Consider the following 21782-nt stretch of genomic DNA (forward strand, 5'->3'; position numbering starts at 1 on the left):
TACATCTTGGCTGAATTACTGTAATGTGGTCTATATGGGGCTGCCTTTAGAAAATGTTAAAAAACTCCAGAGGGTCCAAAATACCATAGCCAGATTTCTAACTGGGGCTGGCTAGAGGGAACACTGGCTGCCGATCCATTTCCAAGCACAATTTAAAGTATTGGTTTTAACTTATGAAGCCCTAAATAGCTTGAGTTCAAATTATCTAAAAGACCACATCTCCCTCTATGAGCTTGCCTGGGCATTAAGATAATCAAGGGAGGCCTTTCTCTTAGTCCTACCACCCTCAAAGGTGTGCTGGTGGAGACATGAGAGAGGGCATTCTCTGTTGCTGCTCCCAGACTAGGAAACTAGTCTTTGCTGTCCTTCTGCAAGCAAGCAAAGACCTTTCTCTTCAGTCAGGCTGAAGGGTTAATGACTAATGGCCTGAGAGGGATTTTTAAATGGATTGCTGTACTCTGTGGTTTTAAATGTTTAGTATTGATTTTACTTAATATAATACTTGTGTAATTTATTTTAATTATTTGTATACTTACTATTCTTAGCTTCTGAATATTATATTTTTATGCTCTAGGGTAAGCCTTCAATGCAGCAGCTTTTTCTGTCCCCTTTTCTGAACCCTCAACTTACATTTACAATCTTTACATCTCATTGTATAACATTTACTTAATATAGTTAGGAATAAGATTTACAGAATGATATAAGTCAACATGGAAATATATTAGTTTTAGGACTGAATATATATAGGAGTAAATATATTATTCCTCTTTGGGGTATATCTGGCAGGGGAATAAAATGTTATCTATAGACAGATATATTAAGTTGATAGATTCTATGTCTCTGTGTCTACATATATGATTTTCGTTGGAAAAGTTTGTGCTTTGCTATAGCAGAATCAAATAGCTGCCCTGGATCCTTGTGAGGAGAAAGGCATTGCAAAAATATTTTCAACCAACCAACCAATCAATCAATCTTCTTGGGTAGAGTCTGCAGGCAGTATGAAATGTAGATATGGTAGAAGAAGTGTTATAGATAAAAACAAAATAAAAATAAAAGACCAAATTTAAAAAAAACACATTATGGCACCTAGAAGTAGTAGTTACGTTAGGAAGGCTGCAGAAATTCTGGCAGCACCCAAAACAGCAGCATCTACTGAGAGGAGTAGGAGAGAGAAATAAAAAAGAAATTGTACAACTGCTTATTCTGAGCCCCATGAAACAAAACCTGTCCCCCAGCTGATTTGTTCAACAGTGACACTATCAAAGATAATTACCACATTTTTCACTCCATAAGATGCAGTTCCCCCCAAAAAAAGTGTGTGTGGGGGGAAAGTATGTGCATCTTGTGGAGCGAATACTGTAAAAAAGGGTTCAGCCACCACCACCCAGAAGCCTCCCACCACCATGCTGGGAGGCCTCTGAACCAGCACCAGAGGCTGCTTGCCGTGGCAGCCACATTGGACCTCACCATTCTGCTATCTGCACTGCTGGCTTTCCAGGATCTGCCTCCTGGAGCCCACCTGGAAAGTCAGCAGGGCCTACAGGCCCATGGCAGCAAATCTAAATGTCAGAGGGCAATGAAAACAGCCAAGGACTGAAGAGTGATTCTAGAAAGACCAGGGGAAACCACAAATGCAGTCCCCCACTACCACAAATTATGCAGTTGATTTTCCCACATTTGGGGAAATCACAGGGATCAGCACACCCAAAGTGCAATGGATGAGCCTCACTCTGGGAAAACCACTTTCATGATCATGGTATCTCCCCTGCCAGGTAAGTATGAGTTGGAGTGGCCCCTGCACCTCCTGTCCCCTTCTGTGCCCTGCCCCCCAAGGCATGGTGATCCCCCAGCTGCACCTCCCACTCAGAACAGGGCTGCACAGCCCCAGTCCTGCCAAGAGAGCTCCTCAGTGTTTTGGAGTGCCCCGCCGGACCCCCATCAGGAGCCGGGTGTTCCTTCCACAATCCTCCAGTGCACAGATATTAGCATGCCTAATGTGCGGGGAAGGCAGGGAAAGCAGGAAATTCAAACTTTCAGTTAGCGAAGAGGATGCTTGTCTGCTTTCTTGTTCGTCCAAGTGGTTAGAGAGCTGGGAGAGAGATCTGGGATTGCCTGGGACTGCCTGATATTGTCATTTTAAAATGTAAAATTTAGTTTAAAAGCTGCTTGTTTTGGGTTAAACTGTGCATGGGTGAAAAGGTGCTCCATTTGAGTTGAAACTTGCTTGTGTAGAAACGTGCATACTTGCTTTAAAAGCTGCTAGTTTTGCTTCAAAAGCTGCCTGGGAAGCCTTTCAGACCAGCGCCGATCAGCTGTTAGGCGGGGAGAGGGAGGGGGAAGGAGCAGAGAAGAGCACAAAATGGCTGCCGGCTGCGTGCCGGCTTTTAGCTGTTTGGTGCTCTTTTTTGGCTGTTCGGGGGGGCTACCAAGGCACTGTGAGGAGCCGGGCTCAGTCTACAGTACCTGGTAAGTGACTTTCTTTTAATTTTTTTAAGTTTCTGACCTTTCTTTCCCTATAGGAACGTATTAATTAATTTTCTATGCATTCCTATGGGAAATGTGGATTTGATTTACAAACTTTTCAACTCGTTCTGGGCATCTAATAGAGAATGTATTTCCAAAGGGTGTTGCAGCAAGGAAACTAACTGTGCTTTATGAGCCAGAACACAAACTTGGCTGCTGATCACAGATTAACCCTGTATACATGGGAAAGCAAAATTTAGTCTTATTTTTTGTTGTTTCCAAGTCCTTATGGTTGTGGTAGCTCTTTGATGTATCTAAATCAGAACAGGGCCAGGAAGTCTCAGAGACAGGGCATAGTTAGTTGGTTAGTGTTTTTGGAAGAGTTCTTGCCCGTAGCACATACTACATTTGCTGATACAGTAGTTTGAAAATTAAGAAAGCTACTATAGTTTGTATTCAGTTTTTTTGGCTCACCAAGAATATTGTTCCTGGCTTTGTGTGGCCTAACCTGTTGTGCCTTGCATGCTATAAACGTTCAATTATGTGAAAAAACTGAGATTTGGTCTTATGCTGAGCATGTGCTACCGCTGGTGAATGGGATCAGGTTAAGCTTTGTGTTGCTGTTCTTTTGCATAACCTAAAATAAATAAGAAAAACCAGCTGTTAAATAGTTTAATTCCATTATTTATCCTCCACACAACTAAAAGGGACCTCTCAATGCAGTGCCAAATCAGACAAACCATTTCTAACTACAGTGGTGCCTCGCATAGCGAGGTTAATCCGTTCCGGATTAACCTTCGCTATGCTGAAGCATCGCTGAACGGGGCAGCGATTTCCATTGGAATGCATTAAACATCGTTTAATGCGTTCCAAATAGGCCAAATACTCACCGTTCAGCGAAGCTTCAGGATGGCCGGCAGCCATTTTTGTGCCCTCGCCTTGCTTAACGAGGGCGCGAAAACGCTGCGCGCGGCCATTTTGGGCCATTTCCCGGCTTCCGGCGGCCATTTTGGCCGCCGAACAGCTGATCGTCAGGGTTCGTTTTGCGAAGATCGGTAAGCGAAACGCTTACCGGTCTTCGCAAAGCGAATTTTTCCCCATTAAAAAAACGTTGAGCGATCGCATTAGCGATCCGAAAAAATGGATCGCTATGCGATTTCATCGTTATACGGTGCGCTCGTTAAGCGAGGCACCACTGTATAGGTTTGAGCTGTAGCTGGGCAGAGTTGCACAACAATCTCATCTGTCATTAAGACATTTCTATAAGCATGGGGAGGAGGTGGATGAAAGGAAATGTAAAATATAGGTAGTGTGATATAGGTCTTATCACTGGCTGATAATGGTCTATATGCACTTGACTTAAATTTATGGTACACAAATTTATGGTACATAAACTAGAGTACACAAACCTTTAAGTCTCTCCATTTGTTAATGACAGTGGTAATGGTTCTTAATGCCATTGTTGACTGCTGTATACTTTACATGGTTCAAATGTTATTCTGTTATAGTTTATTAATATTTTATTACACTATTTGATTCAGAACATTTTTCCTGTTTTCCTCCTCTAAAAATTAGGTGTGTCTTAAGGTCAGGTGAGTCTTATAGAGCGAAAAATATGATAGGCAGTGGTACAGTATATGTGTGCCTCTGCCGAGGAACTGACAGAGAAACCTCTGGTTCAAGATGGGACAGATAAGAGTAATCCTCAAACATGTCAAATATGTACATCTGACATGGGGCAAGAGGAGACTGAGTGGACTGAAGTAATCGCTATTTCAAATGTATATGACTCTGAAATTAGTCCTTCATCTCCAACTGGACTTGCCCCACCAGCTGCTGGAACTAATACTGACCACAAATTAGCAATTCCCATTAGGAACATGAAATAAAGAGGTAACAGAAGCATTTACACAGCGGGGAGCCATTTTAATCACTCGGTGGCCATTTTGAAACCACTGATCAGCTGTTCGAAAAACGTCTTTTTGTGAAGAATCGGTTCCCAAAGCAGGGAACTGATCACCACAAAATGAAATTCCCCCATTCAGACCATTGTTTCGCGATCGCAATTGCAATCGCAAAAAGATCGTCGTTAAGCGGTTTTGTCATAATGCGGGGCAATCGTAAAGCAAGGCACCACTGTATAAAAATTTTAGACCAATACAGTGGTGCCCCACTTGACGATTACTCTGCTTGATGCTGAAATCACTTTACGAAGATGTTTTTGCGATCGCTATTGCGATCGCAAAACGATGTTTCAAAGGGCAATTTTCATTTTACGATGATCGGTTCTCTGCTTCGGGAACGGATTCTTTGCATTACTATAATCTAAAAACAGCTGATTGTCGGGTTTCAAAATGGCCACCTGCTGTGTAAAATGGATCCCCGCTGTTTTAAGGACTGATATTTCGCTTTACAGGAACTGGAAAATGGCCGCCCTATGGAGGATCTTCACTGGACGATGAGGTATTTCACCCATTGGAAGGCATTAACCGGTTTTGATGTGTTTCAATGGGTTTTTTCCCCTGTGATGATTTCGCTCTACAGCTATTTTAACGGAATGGATTATCGTCGTCAAGGGGGCACCACTGTATCATTATTGAATGTGGACTACAAAATTTTTGCAGTAATTATAGCTGAAAGATTGAAAAAGTTTTTAATGGAGTTCATCCATTCAGACCAAAATGGATTTTTGCCAAAATGACAACTAAGGTACAACCTAAGGATAATCTTAGACATATTAGAATATTATGAGGTGCATACAGAGAAACAAATGGCATTAATCACTCTGGATGCCCAAAAAGCCTTTGATAATATGAATTGGCAATTTATGATACAGCAAATAAAAGCAATGGATTTTGGCAAAAACTTTATAAATGTAATTGAGACAATCTATAATGAACAAATAGCTATAGTAATTGTAAATGGTGTATTGATGGATAATATTTATATAAGAAAAGGCAGGGATGTCCGTGCTCTCTATTGTTATTCATATTAACTTTGGAAGTACTGTATTAAATAGGAATGTGAGGAACAATCCAGGAATCAAAGGCACCAAAATAAAGGATGAGAAATACAAATTACAAGCATTTGCCGAAGACTTGGCGTTTATTTTGGAAGATCCATTTGTAACAACATTGAGATTACTAGAGAAAATTGATGAACTCGGAAAAGTAGCAGGATTGAAGATAAACGAAGAAAAAACTATATAGTGAAAAATTTAACAGCCAAACAAAAAATCAACTCTCAGAGACGTCAGACCAACAAATAATTTAAAAAGTCAAGTACCTCGGAATATATCTAACTGCTAGATGTGTAACTATAAAAGATAATTATATAAAACTACTTAACCAAATAAAAATAGACCTAGAAAAATGGAAAAATCTACAACTATCACTATTAGGAAGAATTGCAACAATCAAAATGAACATCTTGCCAAAGCTACTCTTTCTGTTTCAAACAGTGCCAGTGAAAATAGAGAAGAAGTACTTTGACGTTCTAAACAAGGCAATATTAAAATTTATTTGGCAAGGGAAAAAAGCCAGAATCAAATTGAAAATGCTGCAAGAATCCAAGGAAAAAGGAGGCTTTGGTTTACCAGACTGGACCTTATATTACCAATCATCTGTCCCACTAGCTGAAAAAATGGATTAGCCTGAAAAACAAAAGACTTTTGTATTTAGAGACACATTACAGTTGGATTGGCATGCCTTTTTATGGTATCAGAAAGCTAAAACCCATAGGTATTTCCAAAACCACTATATTAGAAAATCCTTGTATATAATATGGGAAAAAATAAAAATGAAAATATACATAAAAATACCAGGATGGGTTTCACTTATAGAAGCATTTGTTCATCCCAAACTTTTAAATTTTGAATTTTTTTTGACTTATACAGATATTTTAGATATAGATAGGAGATTAAAACCAAAACAATACCTTATAGACCAGGGATTAGGCTCATTGTGGTAGCCCATAATGCAAATACAATCTAGATATGAAAGGGATTCAAAAATGTATGATTTTTATAAAGAACAGACAACATTTGACTAAACAATGTTAACATCAGATGATAAATTCATAAGGAAAATATATAAATTTCTTTTTAATTGGAAAATGGAGGACAAACAGGTCAAAGAAACAATGGTTCAATGGGCAAATTTTTTTGATATAATATATATAATATTGACTTTGAAAAATGGCAAAAACTGTGGTCTAGAAACTATAAAATGACAGTGGCAGCATCTTATAAAGAGAATTTATATAAATAATAATAATAATAATAATAATAATAATAATAATAATAATAATAATAATAATAATAATAATAATAATAATAATAATAATAACAATATTATTATTATTATTATTATTATTATTATTATTATTATTATTATTATTATTATTATTATTATTATTATTATTATTATTTGTCATTGTAAGTATATACACATACAACGCAATTCACAGACACCCAGAGACCAGACACATGCACACACATAAAATTCCCCAAACACTCCCCACCCACTAAAAGTCCCCCACTAAAAATACAAACATCTACACCGCAGGCCAAGTAACACAGTCCAACTAATTATTCACTGCTGGTGGTCTTTAAGCTCATTATTAATTGCAATTATAGCTCTGGGATAAAAACTATTGAGAAAACGTGTGGTCCGAGTCTTAATTGTTCTATATCTTCTGCCAGATGGTAACAGTTCAAAAAAGTTATAAGCAGGATGGGAAGAGTCTCTCAGGATGCTATGTGATTTCCTTAGACAGCGGGATGTGAAGATGTCATCCAGGGTTGGTAGCTGGAGCCCGATGATATTCTGGGCAATTTTAATGGTTCTCTGTAGAGCTTTTTTGTCCGCTACATAGCTACTCCCAAACCATGCCAGAATGCCATAGGTTAGGACACTCTCAATGGTGCTACGATAGTAGGACAGAAGTAAATGCTGAGATAAATTTAACTTGCCGAGCATTTTCAGGAAATACAGCCTCTTCTGTGCCTTCTTCATTAGCATGTTGGCATTTATAGTCCATGAGAGGTCCTCTGAGATGTAAGTCCCCAGAAATTTAAAACTACCAACTCTCTCCACTTCCTCACTGTTTATGTACAGTGGTAAATGTACATTTCTCTTCCTCCTAAAATCAATTATGAGTTCTTTAGTTTTTTTTATGTTAAGTGTGAGATGATTTTTTTACACCAAAGTATCAACCTTTGTACTTCCTTTCTATAAGCAGACTCATTGTTCTTATTTATGAGCCCCACCACTGTCGTATCATCCGCAAATTTAATAATTGCATTGGTGTTATACAGAGGCGTGCAATCATGTGTGTACAGGGAATAGAGGAAGGGACTTAGCACACAGCCCTGGGGAGCTCCTGTACTTAGTACCAGGGTAGAAGAATGGTGAGATCCCATCCTTACTGACTGTGGCCTATCTATCAGAAAATCCTTTATCCACATGCAGATCTCCTGAGGTAATCCCAGGTTGATCATTTTAAAAAAACAACCTATTTGGTAGAATGGTATTAAAAGCAGAGCTATAATCCACAAACAACAGCCTTGCATAAGTTCCCTGATGTTCTAAGTGGCTCAATACAGTATGGAGTACAATGGACACAGCATCATCAGTAGATCTATTTTTCCTGTATGCAAATGGCCATGGGTCCAAAGAAGGTGGAAGACTAGCCTTAATGTAATCCAGCACCAATCTCTCAAAACATTTCATAACAACAGATGTTAAAGCTACTGGTCTATAATTATTGAGAGATACCACAGCTGACTGCTTGGGGACTGGCACTATAATAGATGTCTTCAGGCAAGTGGGGACTGAACACTGCAACAAGGATAGATTGAAAATATACGTAAAAACTCCAGCTAATTCTGCAGCACAGCCCCTAATAACTCATCCCATGATTCCATCTGGTCCAGCTGCCTTTCGAACGTTAATATTCTGGAAAGCATGTCTCACATCTGAAATCTGCAGTACTAGTGGTTGTCTGTTGATGGTAGATTCTAGTGATGTATTATAGACAGTAGGTGCTGGAATAATGGTTGTTCCTGTTTCCACCTCAAAACGGCTGAAAAATTGATTTAACTGTTCAGCCAAAAAATCACTGTTTTATAGATGGCATTTACCATCTGATGGATTAGCTTAAATGTACTCTAACAGGTCAAGTAAATGCTGGAAATGTCATTAAAAAACTGGAACTTATTCTCACCTTTGGTGGACCTGTGACTAAACAAACCTTTTTTGTGGAAAAAATACATATATGGCTTGTTAAAATAATCAAAAAACATGTAGTTTTTAAGACAGAACTCTTTCTATTAGGTATAATACCAGAAAGTGTTGATAAACAAAATATATATTTAATACTGCATATTTTAACAGCCACAAGGATTATATTTGCACAATACAGTGGTACCTCTAGTTATGAACTTAATCCATCCCAGAAAACGTTCATTAGTTGAAACGTTCATAAGTAGAAGCAAATTTTCCCATAGGAATGCACTGAAAATCATTTAATCCATTCTGGCTGCTTTTCGTTCTTATCTAGAGGTGCCATTCACAAATAGAGGCACTCATTCCCATAGGAACTAATGCAAAGCCCGTTAATCCATACTCTACCACTAAGGGGAGAATTTTTTAAAATTATTCTTTTGACCTAAGGTGAACTTAGGTCAAAAAAGGGCAGGAAAGTTTTTTTTTTATTTGCATCTTGAAGCTCCATTCGCAAGTAGAGGCAAACTTTTGCGAACAGAGCTGTTCGTAACTTGGATTGTTCGTAGCTAGGGACGATTGCAAGTAGAGGTTCCACTGTACTGGAAAAATGAAGAAACACCTACAGATCAAGAAATAGTTAAAAAGATATTGGACTGCGCTGAAATGAATAGACTGACACTGAAAATCAAAGGAAAAGAAGATACAGAATATTATCAAACATGGAACTTGTTTTATCAATGGTTAGAAGCACATTGTATAAATTAATGTGTATTGTAGTTGTATTAATATGATTATAGGATGAACCCAGGTGACACGATGTCAAATTAGCATAGACTGATTTTATAAATTATAATAATAATAAAAAGAAAATTAAAAAAAAGACTTGCAGAGTTGGAAAGGACCCTATGGAACATCAGGTCCGGCCCTTGTCAAGTGGGGGAAAAAACTCCTAACATCAAACTTACAGTCAGAGACGCAAACCACTGAGCTAATTAACAGTTATTGGATTCACTTGATTTTTACATAGGACCATCCCCAAGCTAAATCCATCCACAGGGCCCATCTCTGCCCTCAGACTACAAAACAGAAATCATGGGTCTCTCAATCCAGCAGTGCAAAAACATCAGTCTGATGCATGAATCCAACATGATTTTATGTAGGATCACTCCCAAGTCACTGTCCAATCATAGGCCCTATTTATGCTCATAGATTATAATAAACATTCTGATTGACCATTGCTCCACACATACTATGAAGCCTATCAGCTTCGTATTATGATGCAGCTAGACACAGGATCAGGCCACCCTCCCTTGGCTTAAATAGAAATGTAATTACTGGGTACATCCAAGCTAGGAAAAATACTTTATGTGAAAAAGGATTTAAAACATCAGCTCCAAAATGTTCATAGTACTCTATATCCTGCAATGCAATTGTGGAAGAAAAGAAAGGTGAGGTTCCTACCAGATATCTCCACTTTAATACCAATATGTTGTCATCCAGGTCTCTCACAGGTGCTGAGGCATTTAACTTGCAGAGGTTTTTGAAAAGATTTGTCTTATTAAGTTAATGGAGTTTTATATCAATCAACAATCTCTTTCTAGGGATTTTTGGAGGAACCATTTCAGAGAGTGGGGCATATCGTGGCTAACTTGGTATCAAATAAGTAATTTTATTAGACAGGCTAATACTGTGAGACAGACCACAAGGTGCCTCACTCCTTCTGAAAATCTTCTCCTCTCTCTAGCTGAAAAAAATAAAGGAGCATTATCAACACTTTATTCATTGCTGATTGAGGTAAAGCAAGAGTTATCAACAGGATTGCGGGAGTTATGGGAAAATGACTGGAATATTAAAATAGATGAAGAGAAATGGTCAGGAATGTTTACAAAAATCCCATATAAAGATGTCCCTATTACAGCCAGGGAGATTGCATCAAAAATACTCCAAAAATGGTATTTGACCCCACTTTGGCTATCGCATATTATTAACCCAGCAACATCACCAATGTATTTGAGAGGCTGTAAGTCAGGGGTCTCAAACATACAGCCCGGGGGCCATTTGCGGCCCGCCAGATGATAGTTTGTGGCCCCTACTTTGCCTGCCCCCCAAAGCGCCCACACGTCCTCTGCTGTCAAGAGTAAAAAAAGAAAGCTTAAACTGTTGCAAGATTTGAAAGAAAGAGGGGGAGTGGGCGTGCTGAACTGGTTACTATATTACAAGGCTTGTGCAATGACTTGGATTAAGGAATGGATAACTCTAGAAAATCAAAGACTGTTGAAATTAGAAGGACATGACTTAAAGATGGGATGGCATGCATATGTATGGTATGGAAAACTCAAAGAACACTCTCATTTTGAAGAGCATATTATTAGAAAGGCTTTAGGGATGGTATGGCAGAAATTTCAAGCACAAACCTACGAGAAAATTCCAATGTGGGTAGCACCAATAGAAGCATTTTCATTAAAAACCCTGAACCAGAAAGGAAGGTTAACCACATATGAAAATCTGTTAACAAAAGAGTTGGAGATAAGGGATAAACAAGAGCTCGAAAAAATGGGTATAGCGGTGGACTGGTGGTCAATGGCAAAATTAGAATCAAGATATAAAAAAGATAGGGCTGTGGGTTTTTTCAAGGGCAAAGTCCAGGTAGACAGATTGTGGTTGTATATGGATGAAGCAATAATTAAGAAAATGTATACCTATTTACTAGAATATGAATTAGAGGATGAGAGGGTGAAAGAAACAATGATAAAATGGGTAAAAAATTTCGGGTACAATGTAGACCTTGATAACTGGACTAAGATGTGGAAAGAAAGCTATAAGATTTTGAAACCAGCAAATCTAAGAGAAAACATACTCAAAATGTTTTACCGATGGCACTATACACCTCTAAGATTAGCAAAAATGTCAGAGGGTAACAGTAACATATGTTGGAAATGCAGAAAAAATGTAGGAACTTACTATCATATGTGATGGACATGTGAAAAGGTCAAAATTTATTGGACACAGGTATGGGATCTAGCAAAAGAAATTACACAGCAGAAGTTAGAGCTAAAACCTGAAATGGCATTATTGAATGTCATTTCAGGAGTAAATGATAATAAATTGAAGCATTGTCTTATGTATATACTCACAGCAGCTAGATTACTCTGAGCCCAGAAATGGAAAACAGAAGAGGTTCCGACGATGGAAGAGCTGCTAAAGAAGCTATGGGACATGGCAGAGTTGGACACTCTATCAGAAGCTCTACGGGAACAGCCAAGAGACTATGTTAAACAAAGCTGGGGACTAATATATTCTTGGGCCCAGAAGAAGACAGGAGTTTAGGGTGAAATCTATGATATATGTATGAATTAATTTAATATATACTGTAAATGGATATAGGGAGAATAGAGGGGCTAATGAGGCTGGAATCTTTGATTCCAAAGGGGGGTGGGGGCACTTCAAATAGAGGGGTTAGTTAGGCTTTTCTTTCCTATATATGTAGTATGTTTTTTTTTCCTTCTTCTTGTCTCTCCGCTTTTGTCTTTGTCTTTTTTTTATTTGCCTTTTTTTTTCTTTTAGTGTTTTATGGCTGCTTGTATGTTAGAGATTTTTAATTAATAAAATTCTTTTTTGGAAAAAAAATACTCCAAAAATGGTATTTGACCCCACTTTGGCTATCGCATATTATTAACCCAGCAACATCACCAATGTATTTGAGAGGCTGTAAGTCAGGAGTCTCAAACTTACAGCCTGGGGGCCATTTGCGGCCTGCCGGATGATAGTTTGTGGCCCCTACTTTGCCTGCCCCCCAAAGCACCCACACGTCCTCTGCTGTCAAGAGTAAAAAAAGAAAGCCTCGCCTCACTCACCAGCTCTCTCCGAAGCCAGCGGCTCTTGCACCCTCCATCCGGAACTGCAGTCTGCCAACCAGCCCGCCTGTTTACCAGCTGGCAGGCTGCAGTTCCGGATGGAGGGTGCAAGAGACAGTGTCTTGGGAGAGAGCTGGTGAGTGAGGTGCACTGCCAGCCCTTTACCCCTAGTGCCCAAGCCGCTGCCAAGCGATGCATGAGAGCTGAGCTCACTCCCGGCCCGTCCTTGCCTCCAAGCCGCCAACAGCAACTGCCACCGCTGCCGCCTCTTCAAGGGAAGCGGCTCTCTGGCTCTCTTTCTCTCTCAGCAACCCCAGCACTAGCCCAGCCAACACCCACCTCAGTGCTCGGCGATGCTTCCTCCTCCTCCTCCTCCTCCTCTTCCTGCTTCAGCCACCTCGGCTCTGGAGGTTGCCTGGGCTTGCCATGCAAAGTTTGCTCCTCTGTCGTGGTGGGTGTAGCTGCTGCTGCTGAGAGCATCTTTTTTTGAGGGGGGCCCTCAGAGGAAGGTTGCCAGACCTCTCTCTCTCTCTCTCTCTCTGTGTATGTGTGTGTGTGTGTGTGCATGTGTGCGCGTGTGCACCTGTGGGCCCCCCCGCCCCATTCTGTTTAATTTCGCAGGTACTGGTGGGGGCTTTTCTCCTTTGGCAAGGTGAATTCTGTGAGGGTTTTTTTTAAAAAAAATTATGTTGTGCCCTCCTCCCCCTGGCTAGGCAGTTGCCAGCACTCCCTCCCTTCTCCGCTTCTTTGTCCTGCTGCTGCTGCTGGTGGTGGTAGTGAAGAAGGAGCTGGAGTGGGTCATGGCCGGCGCTCCTCCTCTTCCTCCTCCTCCTCCTCCTCGGAGCCCCAGCCGGGCTAAGGAAACTCCTGGGTGGCTTCCTTGGGCTCTTGCTCCACTTGGTGGAAAATCTGATGCGGCCCAACCCAACCCAGACTCTGCCTCCAGTGGCCCCTGGGTAAATTGAGTTTGAGACCCCTGCTGTAAGTGTAAGGGACCCTTTCAACACCTTTGGTGGTATTGCAAAAAGGTAGACCTATTTTGGGAAGAAGTATTTAATAAAATAAATAAAATTACAAACCAGTCTATTAATACAGAGGTCATCAATCCCTGGTCCGTGTCCTGGTGTCCATCTGACTGCAGCAAAAGAGACCATAGCAAAAAAGTGGAAAAACATGCAGGGAGTATCAATTGCAGCATGGCACTCAAGAGTATGGCAGGTAGCACTGCGGGAAAAATTAACCACTAAATTGCATATAGTTAAAGGGACAAAAAACTTTGACTCTTTTGCAAGTGACTGGCATCCTTTTATTGTTTATATGAATAGAATGGATAATAAGGGATTCCCTGATGTATACAGAAATTATTGGTCATTGTAATATATTCGGAAGATATTTACAATTTCCCTGGAAAAGATTTTTAAGAATTTTGATATGACTTTGCCATGGGAATGGGAATGGGAATGGAAGGGCGAGAGGGAAGAAAGGCACAAAATATAAGAATGTATATGTGAAAGTATATATTTAATAAAAATAATAATAAGAAGAAAAAAGACCAAAAAAAGGAACATTCTCATTGGTCAGAATGCTATGCTACACAAATAGTTCAGTCATTTAAAATGCTGGTTTAACCGAAATGTGAAAGGCTGTGTATATTTCTCCACTGTATGTGTTGCACCTACTCACACCTTTGCTTCACCATTTCATTAAGTCCAAAATTGCTATTCTGGTGGCAACACAGGAATTATATTATGCAGCAATCTGGGGTCATTCCCTGGCTTTTTGAATAGTAGGTACATAAGCACAATATACCACATTTAAAAAGCCAAGGTTTTTTAAACAGTTGAATCTTTCATGAATGAGTCTCTAGTCTCTGCTGCCCCATTCCAGCAGCTCTGAATCATCATTTGTGGAGAGGGACTGAGACTCTTGTCCTTGCTCTAGTGCAGGGGTCAGGGAACTTTTTTACCTTTTACCCCCCCCCCCCAAAAAAATTATTTACGTTGACATTACCCCCCACTTGGCTCTTGCCGTCCACGGCTGACCCCCGCCCCTCCTGCGCTTGCCCGGGACCTGTGGCCACCGTCCAGGCAGCCAGTCTGGAGCTGCCACACTGCTGGGAAAGCGTGTCCTTGGAGAGGGGAGGCGGGCGCCGCAGGGCTGGCAGGTCCACTGGCCATGAGCTCAGGGGAGGTGGAGTGGGAAGGGGGCCTCCTTGCCAGTGCACCGGGCAGGTGGGCACAGGCAGGAAGGAGAGCCCCGGCCAGGACTCCGCTGGGCAAAGAGTCCAGCTGGCCTGGTCCACTGCCCTCCCCCCCCCCACTTTGGAGGTGAGGAAGGCAGGCAGGTGCCCTGTGCAGTTCCTCGCCGGGACTCACTCTCCCTGCGATGGAATGCCCACCTACACACAGCATCATCGGAAATAAAATGCCTGGGAGTAAAATGCCTGCAGAGACCATCCCCATTACCCCAGGATTTTCATTTTTTTACCCCATTTGGGATAATTTACCCCTGTTCCCTGACCACTGCTCTAGTGGCTCCCAATCACTCTCTGCAGAGAGGGCTTAGGGATTCTTTCAGGAGCCCAGAATGTCATTTCATTAATAGTAATGCTGCTATAGTTTCTGTACTTCTTTCCGTAAGAGTAGTTCCGTAAGAGAAACTCTGTATAGCATCATAGAATAGCATCATAGAAAAGAGAAGTCTAATCTGTATTAACAAATGAATATAAGCTGAATCCATGTATCACGATGTTTAATAAGCATGGATTAATTTTACTAATTAAAAAAAGTATTTTAAAAATGAAAAAAGAAAAGTTGGAAGGGGCCTATATGGCCATCAGGTCCAGCCCACTGCTCAATGCAGGAGTACAAATCAAAGGATATCTGCCAGAAGGTTGTCTAAGTTTCTCTCGAATGCCTCCAATGTGGAGTGCTTACCACCTCTTGAGGTAATTTGTTCCACTGTTGTACTGCTCAGTTAGGAAAATTTTCCTGATATTCAATTGAAATCTGTCTTCTTCTAACTTTAGTCCTTTGTTGCATGTCCTGAACTCTGACATTATCAAGAACAGAACCATCCTCTGTATGACAGCTTTTCAAATATTTGGAAAGTGTATCATCCCCGCTCTTCTTTTCTCAAGGCTAAACATGCCCAGTTATTTCAGTCTTTCCTCATAGGGTTTGGTTTCCTGCCCCCTGATCATCTTTGTCACCCTCCTCTGAACTTGTTCCAATTTGCCAGCATTCTTCTTGAAGTGTGGTGTCCAGAACTAGACACGATACTCAAGGTGAGGACTAACCAGTGCTGAATAGAGGGGAACTAACACATCACAGGATTTAGACACTGTATTTGTGTTGATGCATCTATATAGTGGGGCCTCAACATACGAATGTCCCTACTTACGAAAATTTCTAGATACGAAAAGCTCCGGCTACAAAATTTGGGTTCAACTTGCGGCCGGAGCATCGACCTATGAAAGGCAGGGGGAAAGGGCAGGAAATTCAAAGCCGCGGGGACAGGAGGCAAAGGGCAGCGGGGACAGGAGGCAAAGGGCAGCAGGTGCAGCTTTGGAAGCCCTGGAAACTGAAAGCCGCCCCGACCTCCGTGCCCACTGTCCCCATTGCCCTCTGGCCTCCTGTCCCCGCAGTGGAGGGGGTTTGGATGCCTGGGAAGCCGGCAGCAGGCACGGAGGTTGGGACGGCTTCCAGCTTCCCAGGCTTCCAAAGCTGCCCTCGCTGCCCTCTGCTTCCTGTCCCCATTGCCCTCTGCCTCCTGTACCCACGGGTATAGGAGGCAGAGGGCAGCGGGGACAGGAGGCAGAAGGCAGTGGGGACAGCTTTGGAAGCCCAGGATTTTTTTCCCTTTGGCCGGAACAGATTAAATGGTTTTCAATGCATTCCTATGGGAAATGGTGCTTTGACTTGCAAAATTTTCGAGTTATGTCCACCGGTCCAATACGGATTAATTTTATAAGTCAAGGCACCACTGTAATAGCATTTGCCTTTTGTGTAGCCACATCACACTCTTGGCTCATATTCAGCTTGTGCTCTACAACACTTCCAAGATCCTTCTCACTTGTAGTATTGCTGAGCCAGGAATTCCCCCATCTTCTAACTGTGCAACTGGCTTCTTTTTCTGAAGTGCAGTACTTTGCACTTATCCCTGTTGAATTTCATTCTCTTGATTTCAGCCCAGCCCAGGGTAGCAAAACTACATTTCCCATGAAGGCTTGCAGCAACTGCCATGCAGCCTTGCTTATACTGTCAGAGAGCAGCAGGACCCCCTACTTCTTCTTGAAACCTGAGACATGTGGAACTGAGTAAAATGGCAGTGGGGAAATGTCTCTTTTGCTTGTTACATATGCTTTCCCATTTCCATATTTTTTTCTGGAGTATTTCAAGTGGGAGCCCTTGAAATATGAAAATACAAATATCCCATTACTAGATACAGTATAGTTCCTCTACATTTTGCCTTCTGCACTTGGCATTATTTTTCTGAACAAGAGGCAGGCCTGCTCTATTATTGTTCCAGAGGAGTCTTCTGAGGTCCAGGCAGAGACACTTCATTTTCTCTGATCAACTGCAATGTGGTGAGGTGAGGTGAGTTTTGAGCTGCTACTGTATACCTTTTCTGCCAGTAGGGCTACTATCTTGCTCCTGCTACAAATGTAGCTTCCTACATATTCTGGCAGGAACTAAAATGTGTCATAAGTGTTTCAGGTCTCTGCAACTGTTTTTTCAACATATGTCTTTTGTTTAGTATATAATGGACTCCACAGCTCAGTTTTATAAAACGTGTGGATTTAGACTGAAATCAATAGACCTAAAATCAGATTCTGGCCAAGCTTTTGAACTACAGTATGGTCTAAGAAGCCAAACTTTCTCTGACAACACTATTTGTGCAACCAGTTTTTTCACTGCCAGTATTTTTCTTTCTCTCTCAGGAAAGAGTGACAAAAATTCCACCTATGCTCCAAAGACCTTCACCTTCCTACCCAGATACCTGTTGCAATGTGCTGAAGACAGTGCCTGGCAGCATCATTTGTCCCTGTATGGATGAGAAGGAATGGATGGAAGTGATTATTCTGGTCAGCTTTCTGTGACATCCTTGATCTTTTCCCCAGAGATACAGCACATGTCCTGAGACATCTATCAGGCTGGCAAGCTCTTGTCTCCGTCCTTCTCAGTAGGAGTTACCTACTACCAACACACATCTTTTCTTCCTATGGGAAAGGGTAGAAATCCTTCAATCCATCTTATTTTCCTTGATAACTGTGCTCTTTGCTCTCTGCTGTTCCTGTAGCTCAAAATTCCTGTCAGTGGAGAAAACTTGGGATATATGCTCTTCCCCCATTGTCTCAGAGACATTATCTATGTGAAGGTACTGGTACTACTGCTTCTCTTCCAGTTCATCAGAGTCATTGTTTATATGCAGACTCTGGATCTTGTGGATCTATTCTAGGAGCCCAGAGCTACTGCCAATGAGAAGAGCCTGATGCTGATTGTGTAGCTCCAAAGACTGCAGCTTACATTTGTTTAGGGACTTGCCTCCTGAACTACTTCTTCCTTCCTACAGGCAATTTTTGGAGGTGTACTCAGCCACATTTTGTTTTCCTTTTCAGAGAGTGGATATCTAGGCCCCAAGCTGTTATACGTTGTCTTCTAGATGGAGAGCCAGCTTGAAAGGCACTAATACCCTGGTTTATCCAGGAGCCATGGAAATTCACTGGGTGTATGTAAGACTCTGGTGAAACCACTCAAATATTTCTAGTAGCTCAAAAGTCCTAACAGGGTCACTGTACGTTGGATGCCACTTGACAGAATGTAGCATGCAATGTCATCTGTAGGCTGGGGCTGAATAGAAAGAATCACTAACTTCTGAGGCAGGGACAACGCCTGGTTATCTATTTGAAGAAGAGCCCATATCATTTCTTCAGAGCACAAAGGCTGTACCTGAAATAATATTCCGATTACTGCTATCCTGTGTGCTGCTATATGGCCTGAGCATACCTCAGGAAGGGACTCAGGGAATTTGCATTTTTCTCCGAAACTTAGGGAATCTTGCTGTTCTGTTAACTGCATGTCAGAGACCAAGCACTGCTTATTTTGTTTTTAATGTCCGCGGATGGGGGCAGAACCAACATGCAATATGCTAGAACTGTAATTGCGTTTTCTGCTCAAACAACTGAAGATTATGTAAGCGAAAGCACCTGCCTCCAGGTGTGGATTGTTAAATTCAAACCGAACGTGACCCATCGTGATTTAAATTGCCCATCCCGCCCCTCTCTCAAACTACTAGGTAACAACCAATGAATGTATGAAGGTGTGTAACGGGGAAAGGCGAGGTGGGCGATTAGCGAGAGAGAAAAACACAGTAAGAGCTGATACGGCTCCGCTACACTCAACACCACTCGAAGAGACGTGCCTGGCTTTTCGAGCAAAAGCAGTGCGCAGGCGCAGGCCGTTTCTCTCTGTGAAAATCCTTCTGGACGTAGGAAGGGGATCGCCCTGCCTTCCTGTCTCTGTTATGTTGCCTCTATCCTTGGAATCCCCTCAGCTTACCATGGGAGGGCCTCCTCCATTTAATGTTTTATTGATAGGAAGGTTGAAATGTTTCGTGTCTGCCTCTCAGCAGCTCAAGCGCCAGCATTTTCTTCTCTGAAGCCTGGACCAGCCTGTTGATCGACGCTTTCCCTTCATCCATCTCCTCCCCCGCCTTTTCGTTTACTAGTTTTCCAATTCAAGCCCTTTAGACGGAGTCGTGGTGAAGCGTTAGGAGATTATTGTCCCTGGACGCTTCGCTCGGCTGGGGGGGAAGAGTGCATTGTGCGAGAGAGCCAGCTTTGCATCTCCGGCGGGGAAGCGACCCAGCTAGTCGCAGAAGAACAGGAGGAGGTGATGATTATTATTCTTTCAGCATTAAGGCATCTCGAGCGAAGTGGGAGTGCTCTCTTCTCCCGCGCATCTCGACCGCCGAGAGAGCCCTTTTTCGTCTGAGGTGCCAGGTGAAGTGGACGTTGCCGCGGCTGTTGCTCTGGAGGTTGGCGCTGGCGGCCGCGGCGGCGACGCTGGTGGGTTGCCTCAAGTTGCTGCTCCTGCTGCCGCCGCCTTTTTGTCCGCTGGATATAGTTGAGAGAGAGAGAGAGAGCGGTGGCTGCTTTGTTGCCGCTTTCCAGCCTTGGCAAAGAGCCAGCCAGCCACCCCCACCCCCCCAAATCTTGTCTCTCTCTCTCTCATGGTCAGAGGGAGAAGAGCAATAGCGGCGAAGGCGGCGGAGGAGCTTTCCTTCCTCGGGTTTTATGAATGGCCCTGACATGGAGGAAATACCGTTTCAGAAAGTCAGGAAGAGCAAGGAGACGAGGAAGAAGTGCTGCCGTTATTGCTGCTGTTCCTCCTCCCCCGGGCCGCCGCCGCCGCCGCCACCCCTGGCCACCGGCCTCAGTGGCAGCACCCCCGGAGCCACAGGGGTGGCGGGTGGCGGCGGCGGCGGCGGCGGGGTCGCCGTAAGGCCTCCCGCTTCGTTGCCGCTGCTGGACGCCGTCGCCTGTGAGGACCAGTTCGACTGCAAGGAGCTGGAGTCGCTCTTCCAGAACTACAACCTGAAACTGGAGCAGACGTCGACGCTTAAGGCGCTGGCCGTGCTCATTGTGCTGACCGCCAGCCTCGCGCTGGTGGAGCTGCTGTCAGGCCCCAGTTTGACCATCTCGAAGGGCTCCCACCCGGTCCATTGCATTATCTTTCTTTCCCTCTTCATCGTCACGAACGTCAAGTACCTGCAGGTCACTCAGCTGCAGCAGATTGTTAAGCTCACCTTGCTGTTCAGCTTCACCTTCGCCTTTCTCTGCTGCCCTTTCTCGCTGGGCGCCTACGGCATGGAGCCCCCCAGCGCGCCTGACCAAGGCATGTGGCAGCTCATGCTGGTCACCTTTGTCTCCTACTCCCTTTTGCCGGTCCGAACCCTCCTGGCCATCATTTTCGGCTTGGTAATCGCCGTTTGTCATCTCATCGTCACCGCCACCTCGGTCAGTACCAAGGGGCAGTCCCTCTGGAAGACGGTGAGTGCCCCCCCCCACCCGCATTAAGGCATAGACATCTAGAAGGGAAATGGAGAAGACTGATGCTCCAAATATTGTTTTAATAAAGACTGCTTAAACAATGTGTGTTAGCAATCACCAGAGCAGTACAATCATAAGGTTAGATTATTACAAATTTCTTGTACTGTATATGCTTTCTCAAAAGGTCCCCAGACTGCTCTTGAACCTATAGTTTTGCACCCAGGTGTGCAGTAAACTTTCTAAAAGGGAGGAGTTTTTTTTCCTTCTTAAAGTACAGTAATGCAATATCATGGGAGCCTATAGGAGCTGCATTATATGACTTGAGATCATGCAGCAGAGACTAAGTATATATGTTGCTTGTTTCTTTGTGTTCATGAGAGAAATGTCTGTTGAGAGGGTAAGTTAGGTAGGGTGTGGCATTTATATAGGGGCTCCTGCTATTTGGAGTTCATGTTAGTGGAAGATGTGTAGTGCATATGAGTAACTGCTTTGGTGACCAGACAGTGTATGTATGCTATGCCTTTTTACAGACACAGTATCTGGTGTGTGCAGTGTAGAACTGGTATAATACGAAATACAGCTGTGTGTGCAAGAGACACACAGAGAGAAAATGAGTGCATGTTTTGTACGGTATTATACACCTTCCTTGAGAGAAATCTATATTTTTAAAATGCATAAACCAATTATGCTCAGATGCTTGTGATTGGAGAACTGAAAATTTCCTATGACTAATGAAATATTTCTACCGTGTATTGTATGCAGAGAAGGATGTGGTTAACTCTTTAAAGTGTGAATTAGAAAATAGAGTCAGTTGCATAATTTAGACATGGTGAAGGTTGAGAGTGAAAAGCTGACAACAAAGGGCAGCAAAGATTGATGGCAATAAAGGAAAATTTGTGAAATTGTATTAGAGCAGAACACTTGTGTTCTATGGTCAAGGTCAGATTATAAATCTCCAGTGTCCAAAGAATGCTTCGTTTGCAGTGTAAGAAACCTGTAAACTTCCAGTCTTTTTAATTTCATAGCCAAATTGCTGTTTTCTTAAAAACCCCATATCTTGTTCCTCAGCCCCAATGAGCTATCCCTTCCTCTGCTAATAGCAGGTGTTTATGGCATCCTTAATGTATCTTCCCAGTAGTACCTGTTTCTACTTTCATATGTAATATTTTGTATGCCACTGGACTT

General features: G+C 42.5%; 1 protein-coding gene and 1 non-coding gene across 2 annotated transcripts in view; one reads left to right on the forward strand and one right to left on the reverse strand.

Moving 5' to 3' along the window:
• Nucleotides 1–1616: 1616 nt before the first annotated feature.
• Nucleotides 1617–1780, reverse strand: LOC140701477 (U1 spliceosomal RNA). Its single transcript, XR_012080408.2, has one exon. It is a non-coding gene; the product is annotated as a U1 spliceosomal RNA (small nuclear RNA).
• A 17978-nt stretch (nt 1781–19758) lies between these two features.
• Nucleotides 19759–21782, forward strand: part of ADCY1 (adenylate cyclase 1) — a 295043-nt gene continuing 293019 nt past the window's right edge. The window contains exon 1 of the mRNA XM_073003860.2: nt 19759–20597. Coding sequence (XP_072859961.2) covers nt 19842–20597 — 756 coding nt within the window. The 5' untranslated portion in view covers nt 19759–19841. The remainder of the gene's footprint in view (nt 20598–21782) is intronic.

Source organism: Pogona vitticeps, chromosome 6, assembly GCF_051106095.1.
Source record: "Pogona vitticeps strain Pit_001003342236 chromosome 6, PviZW2.1, whole genome shotgun sequence".
NCBI classification, from domain to species: Eukaryota; Metazoa; Chordata; class Lepidosauria; order Squamata; family Agamidae; genus Pogona; species Pogona vitticeps.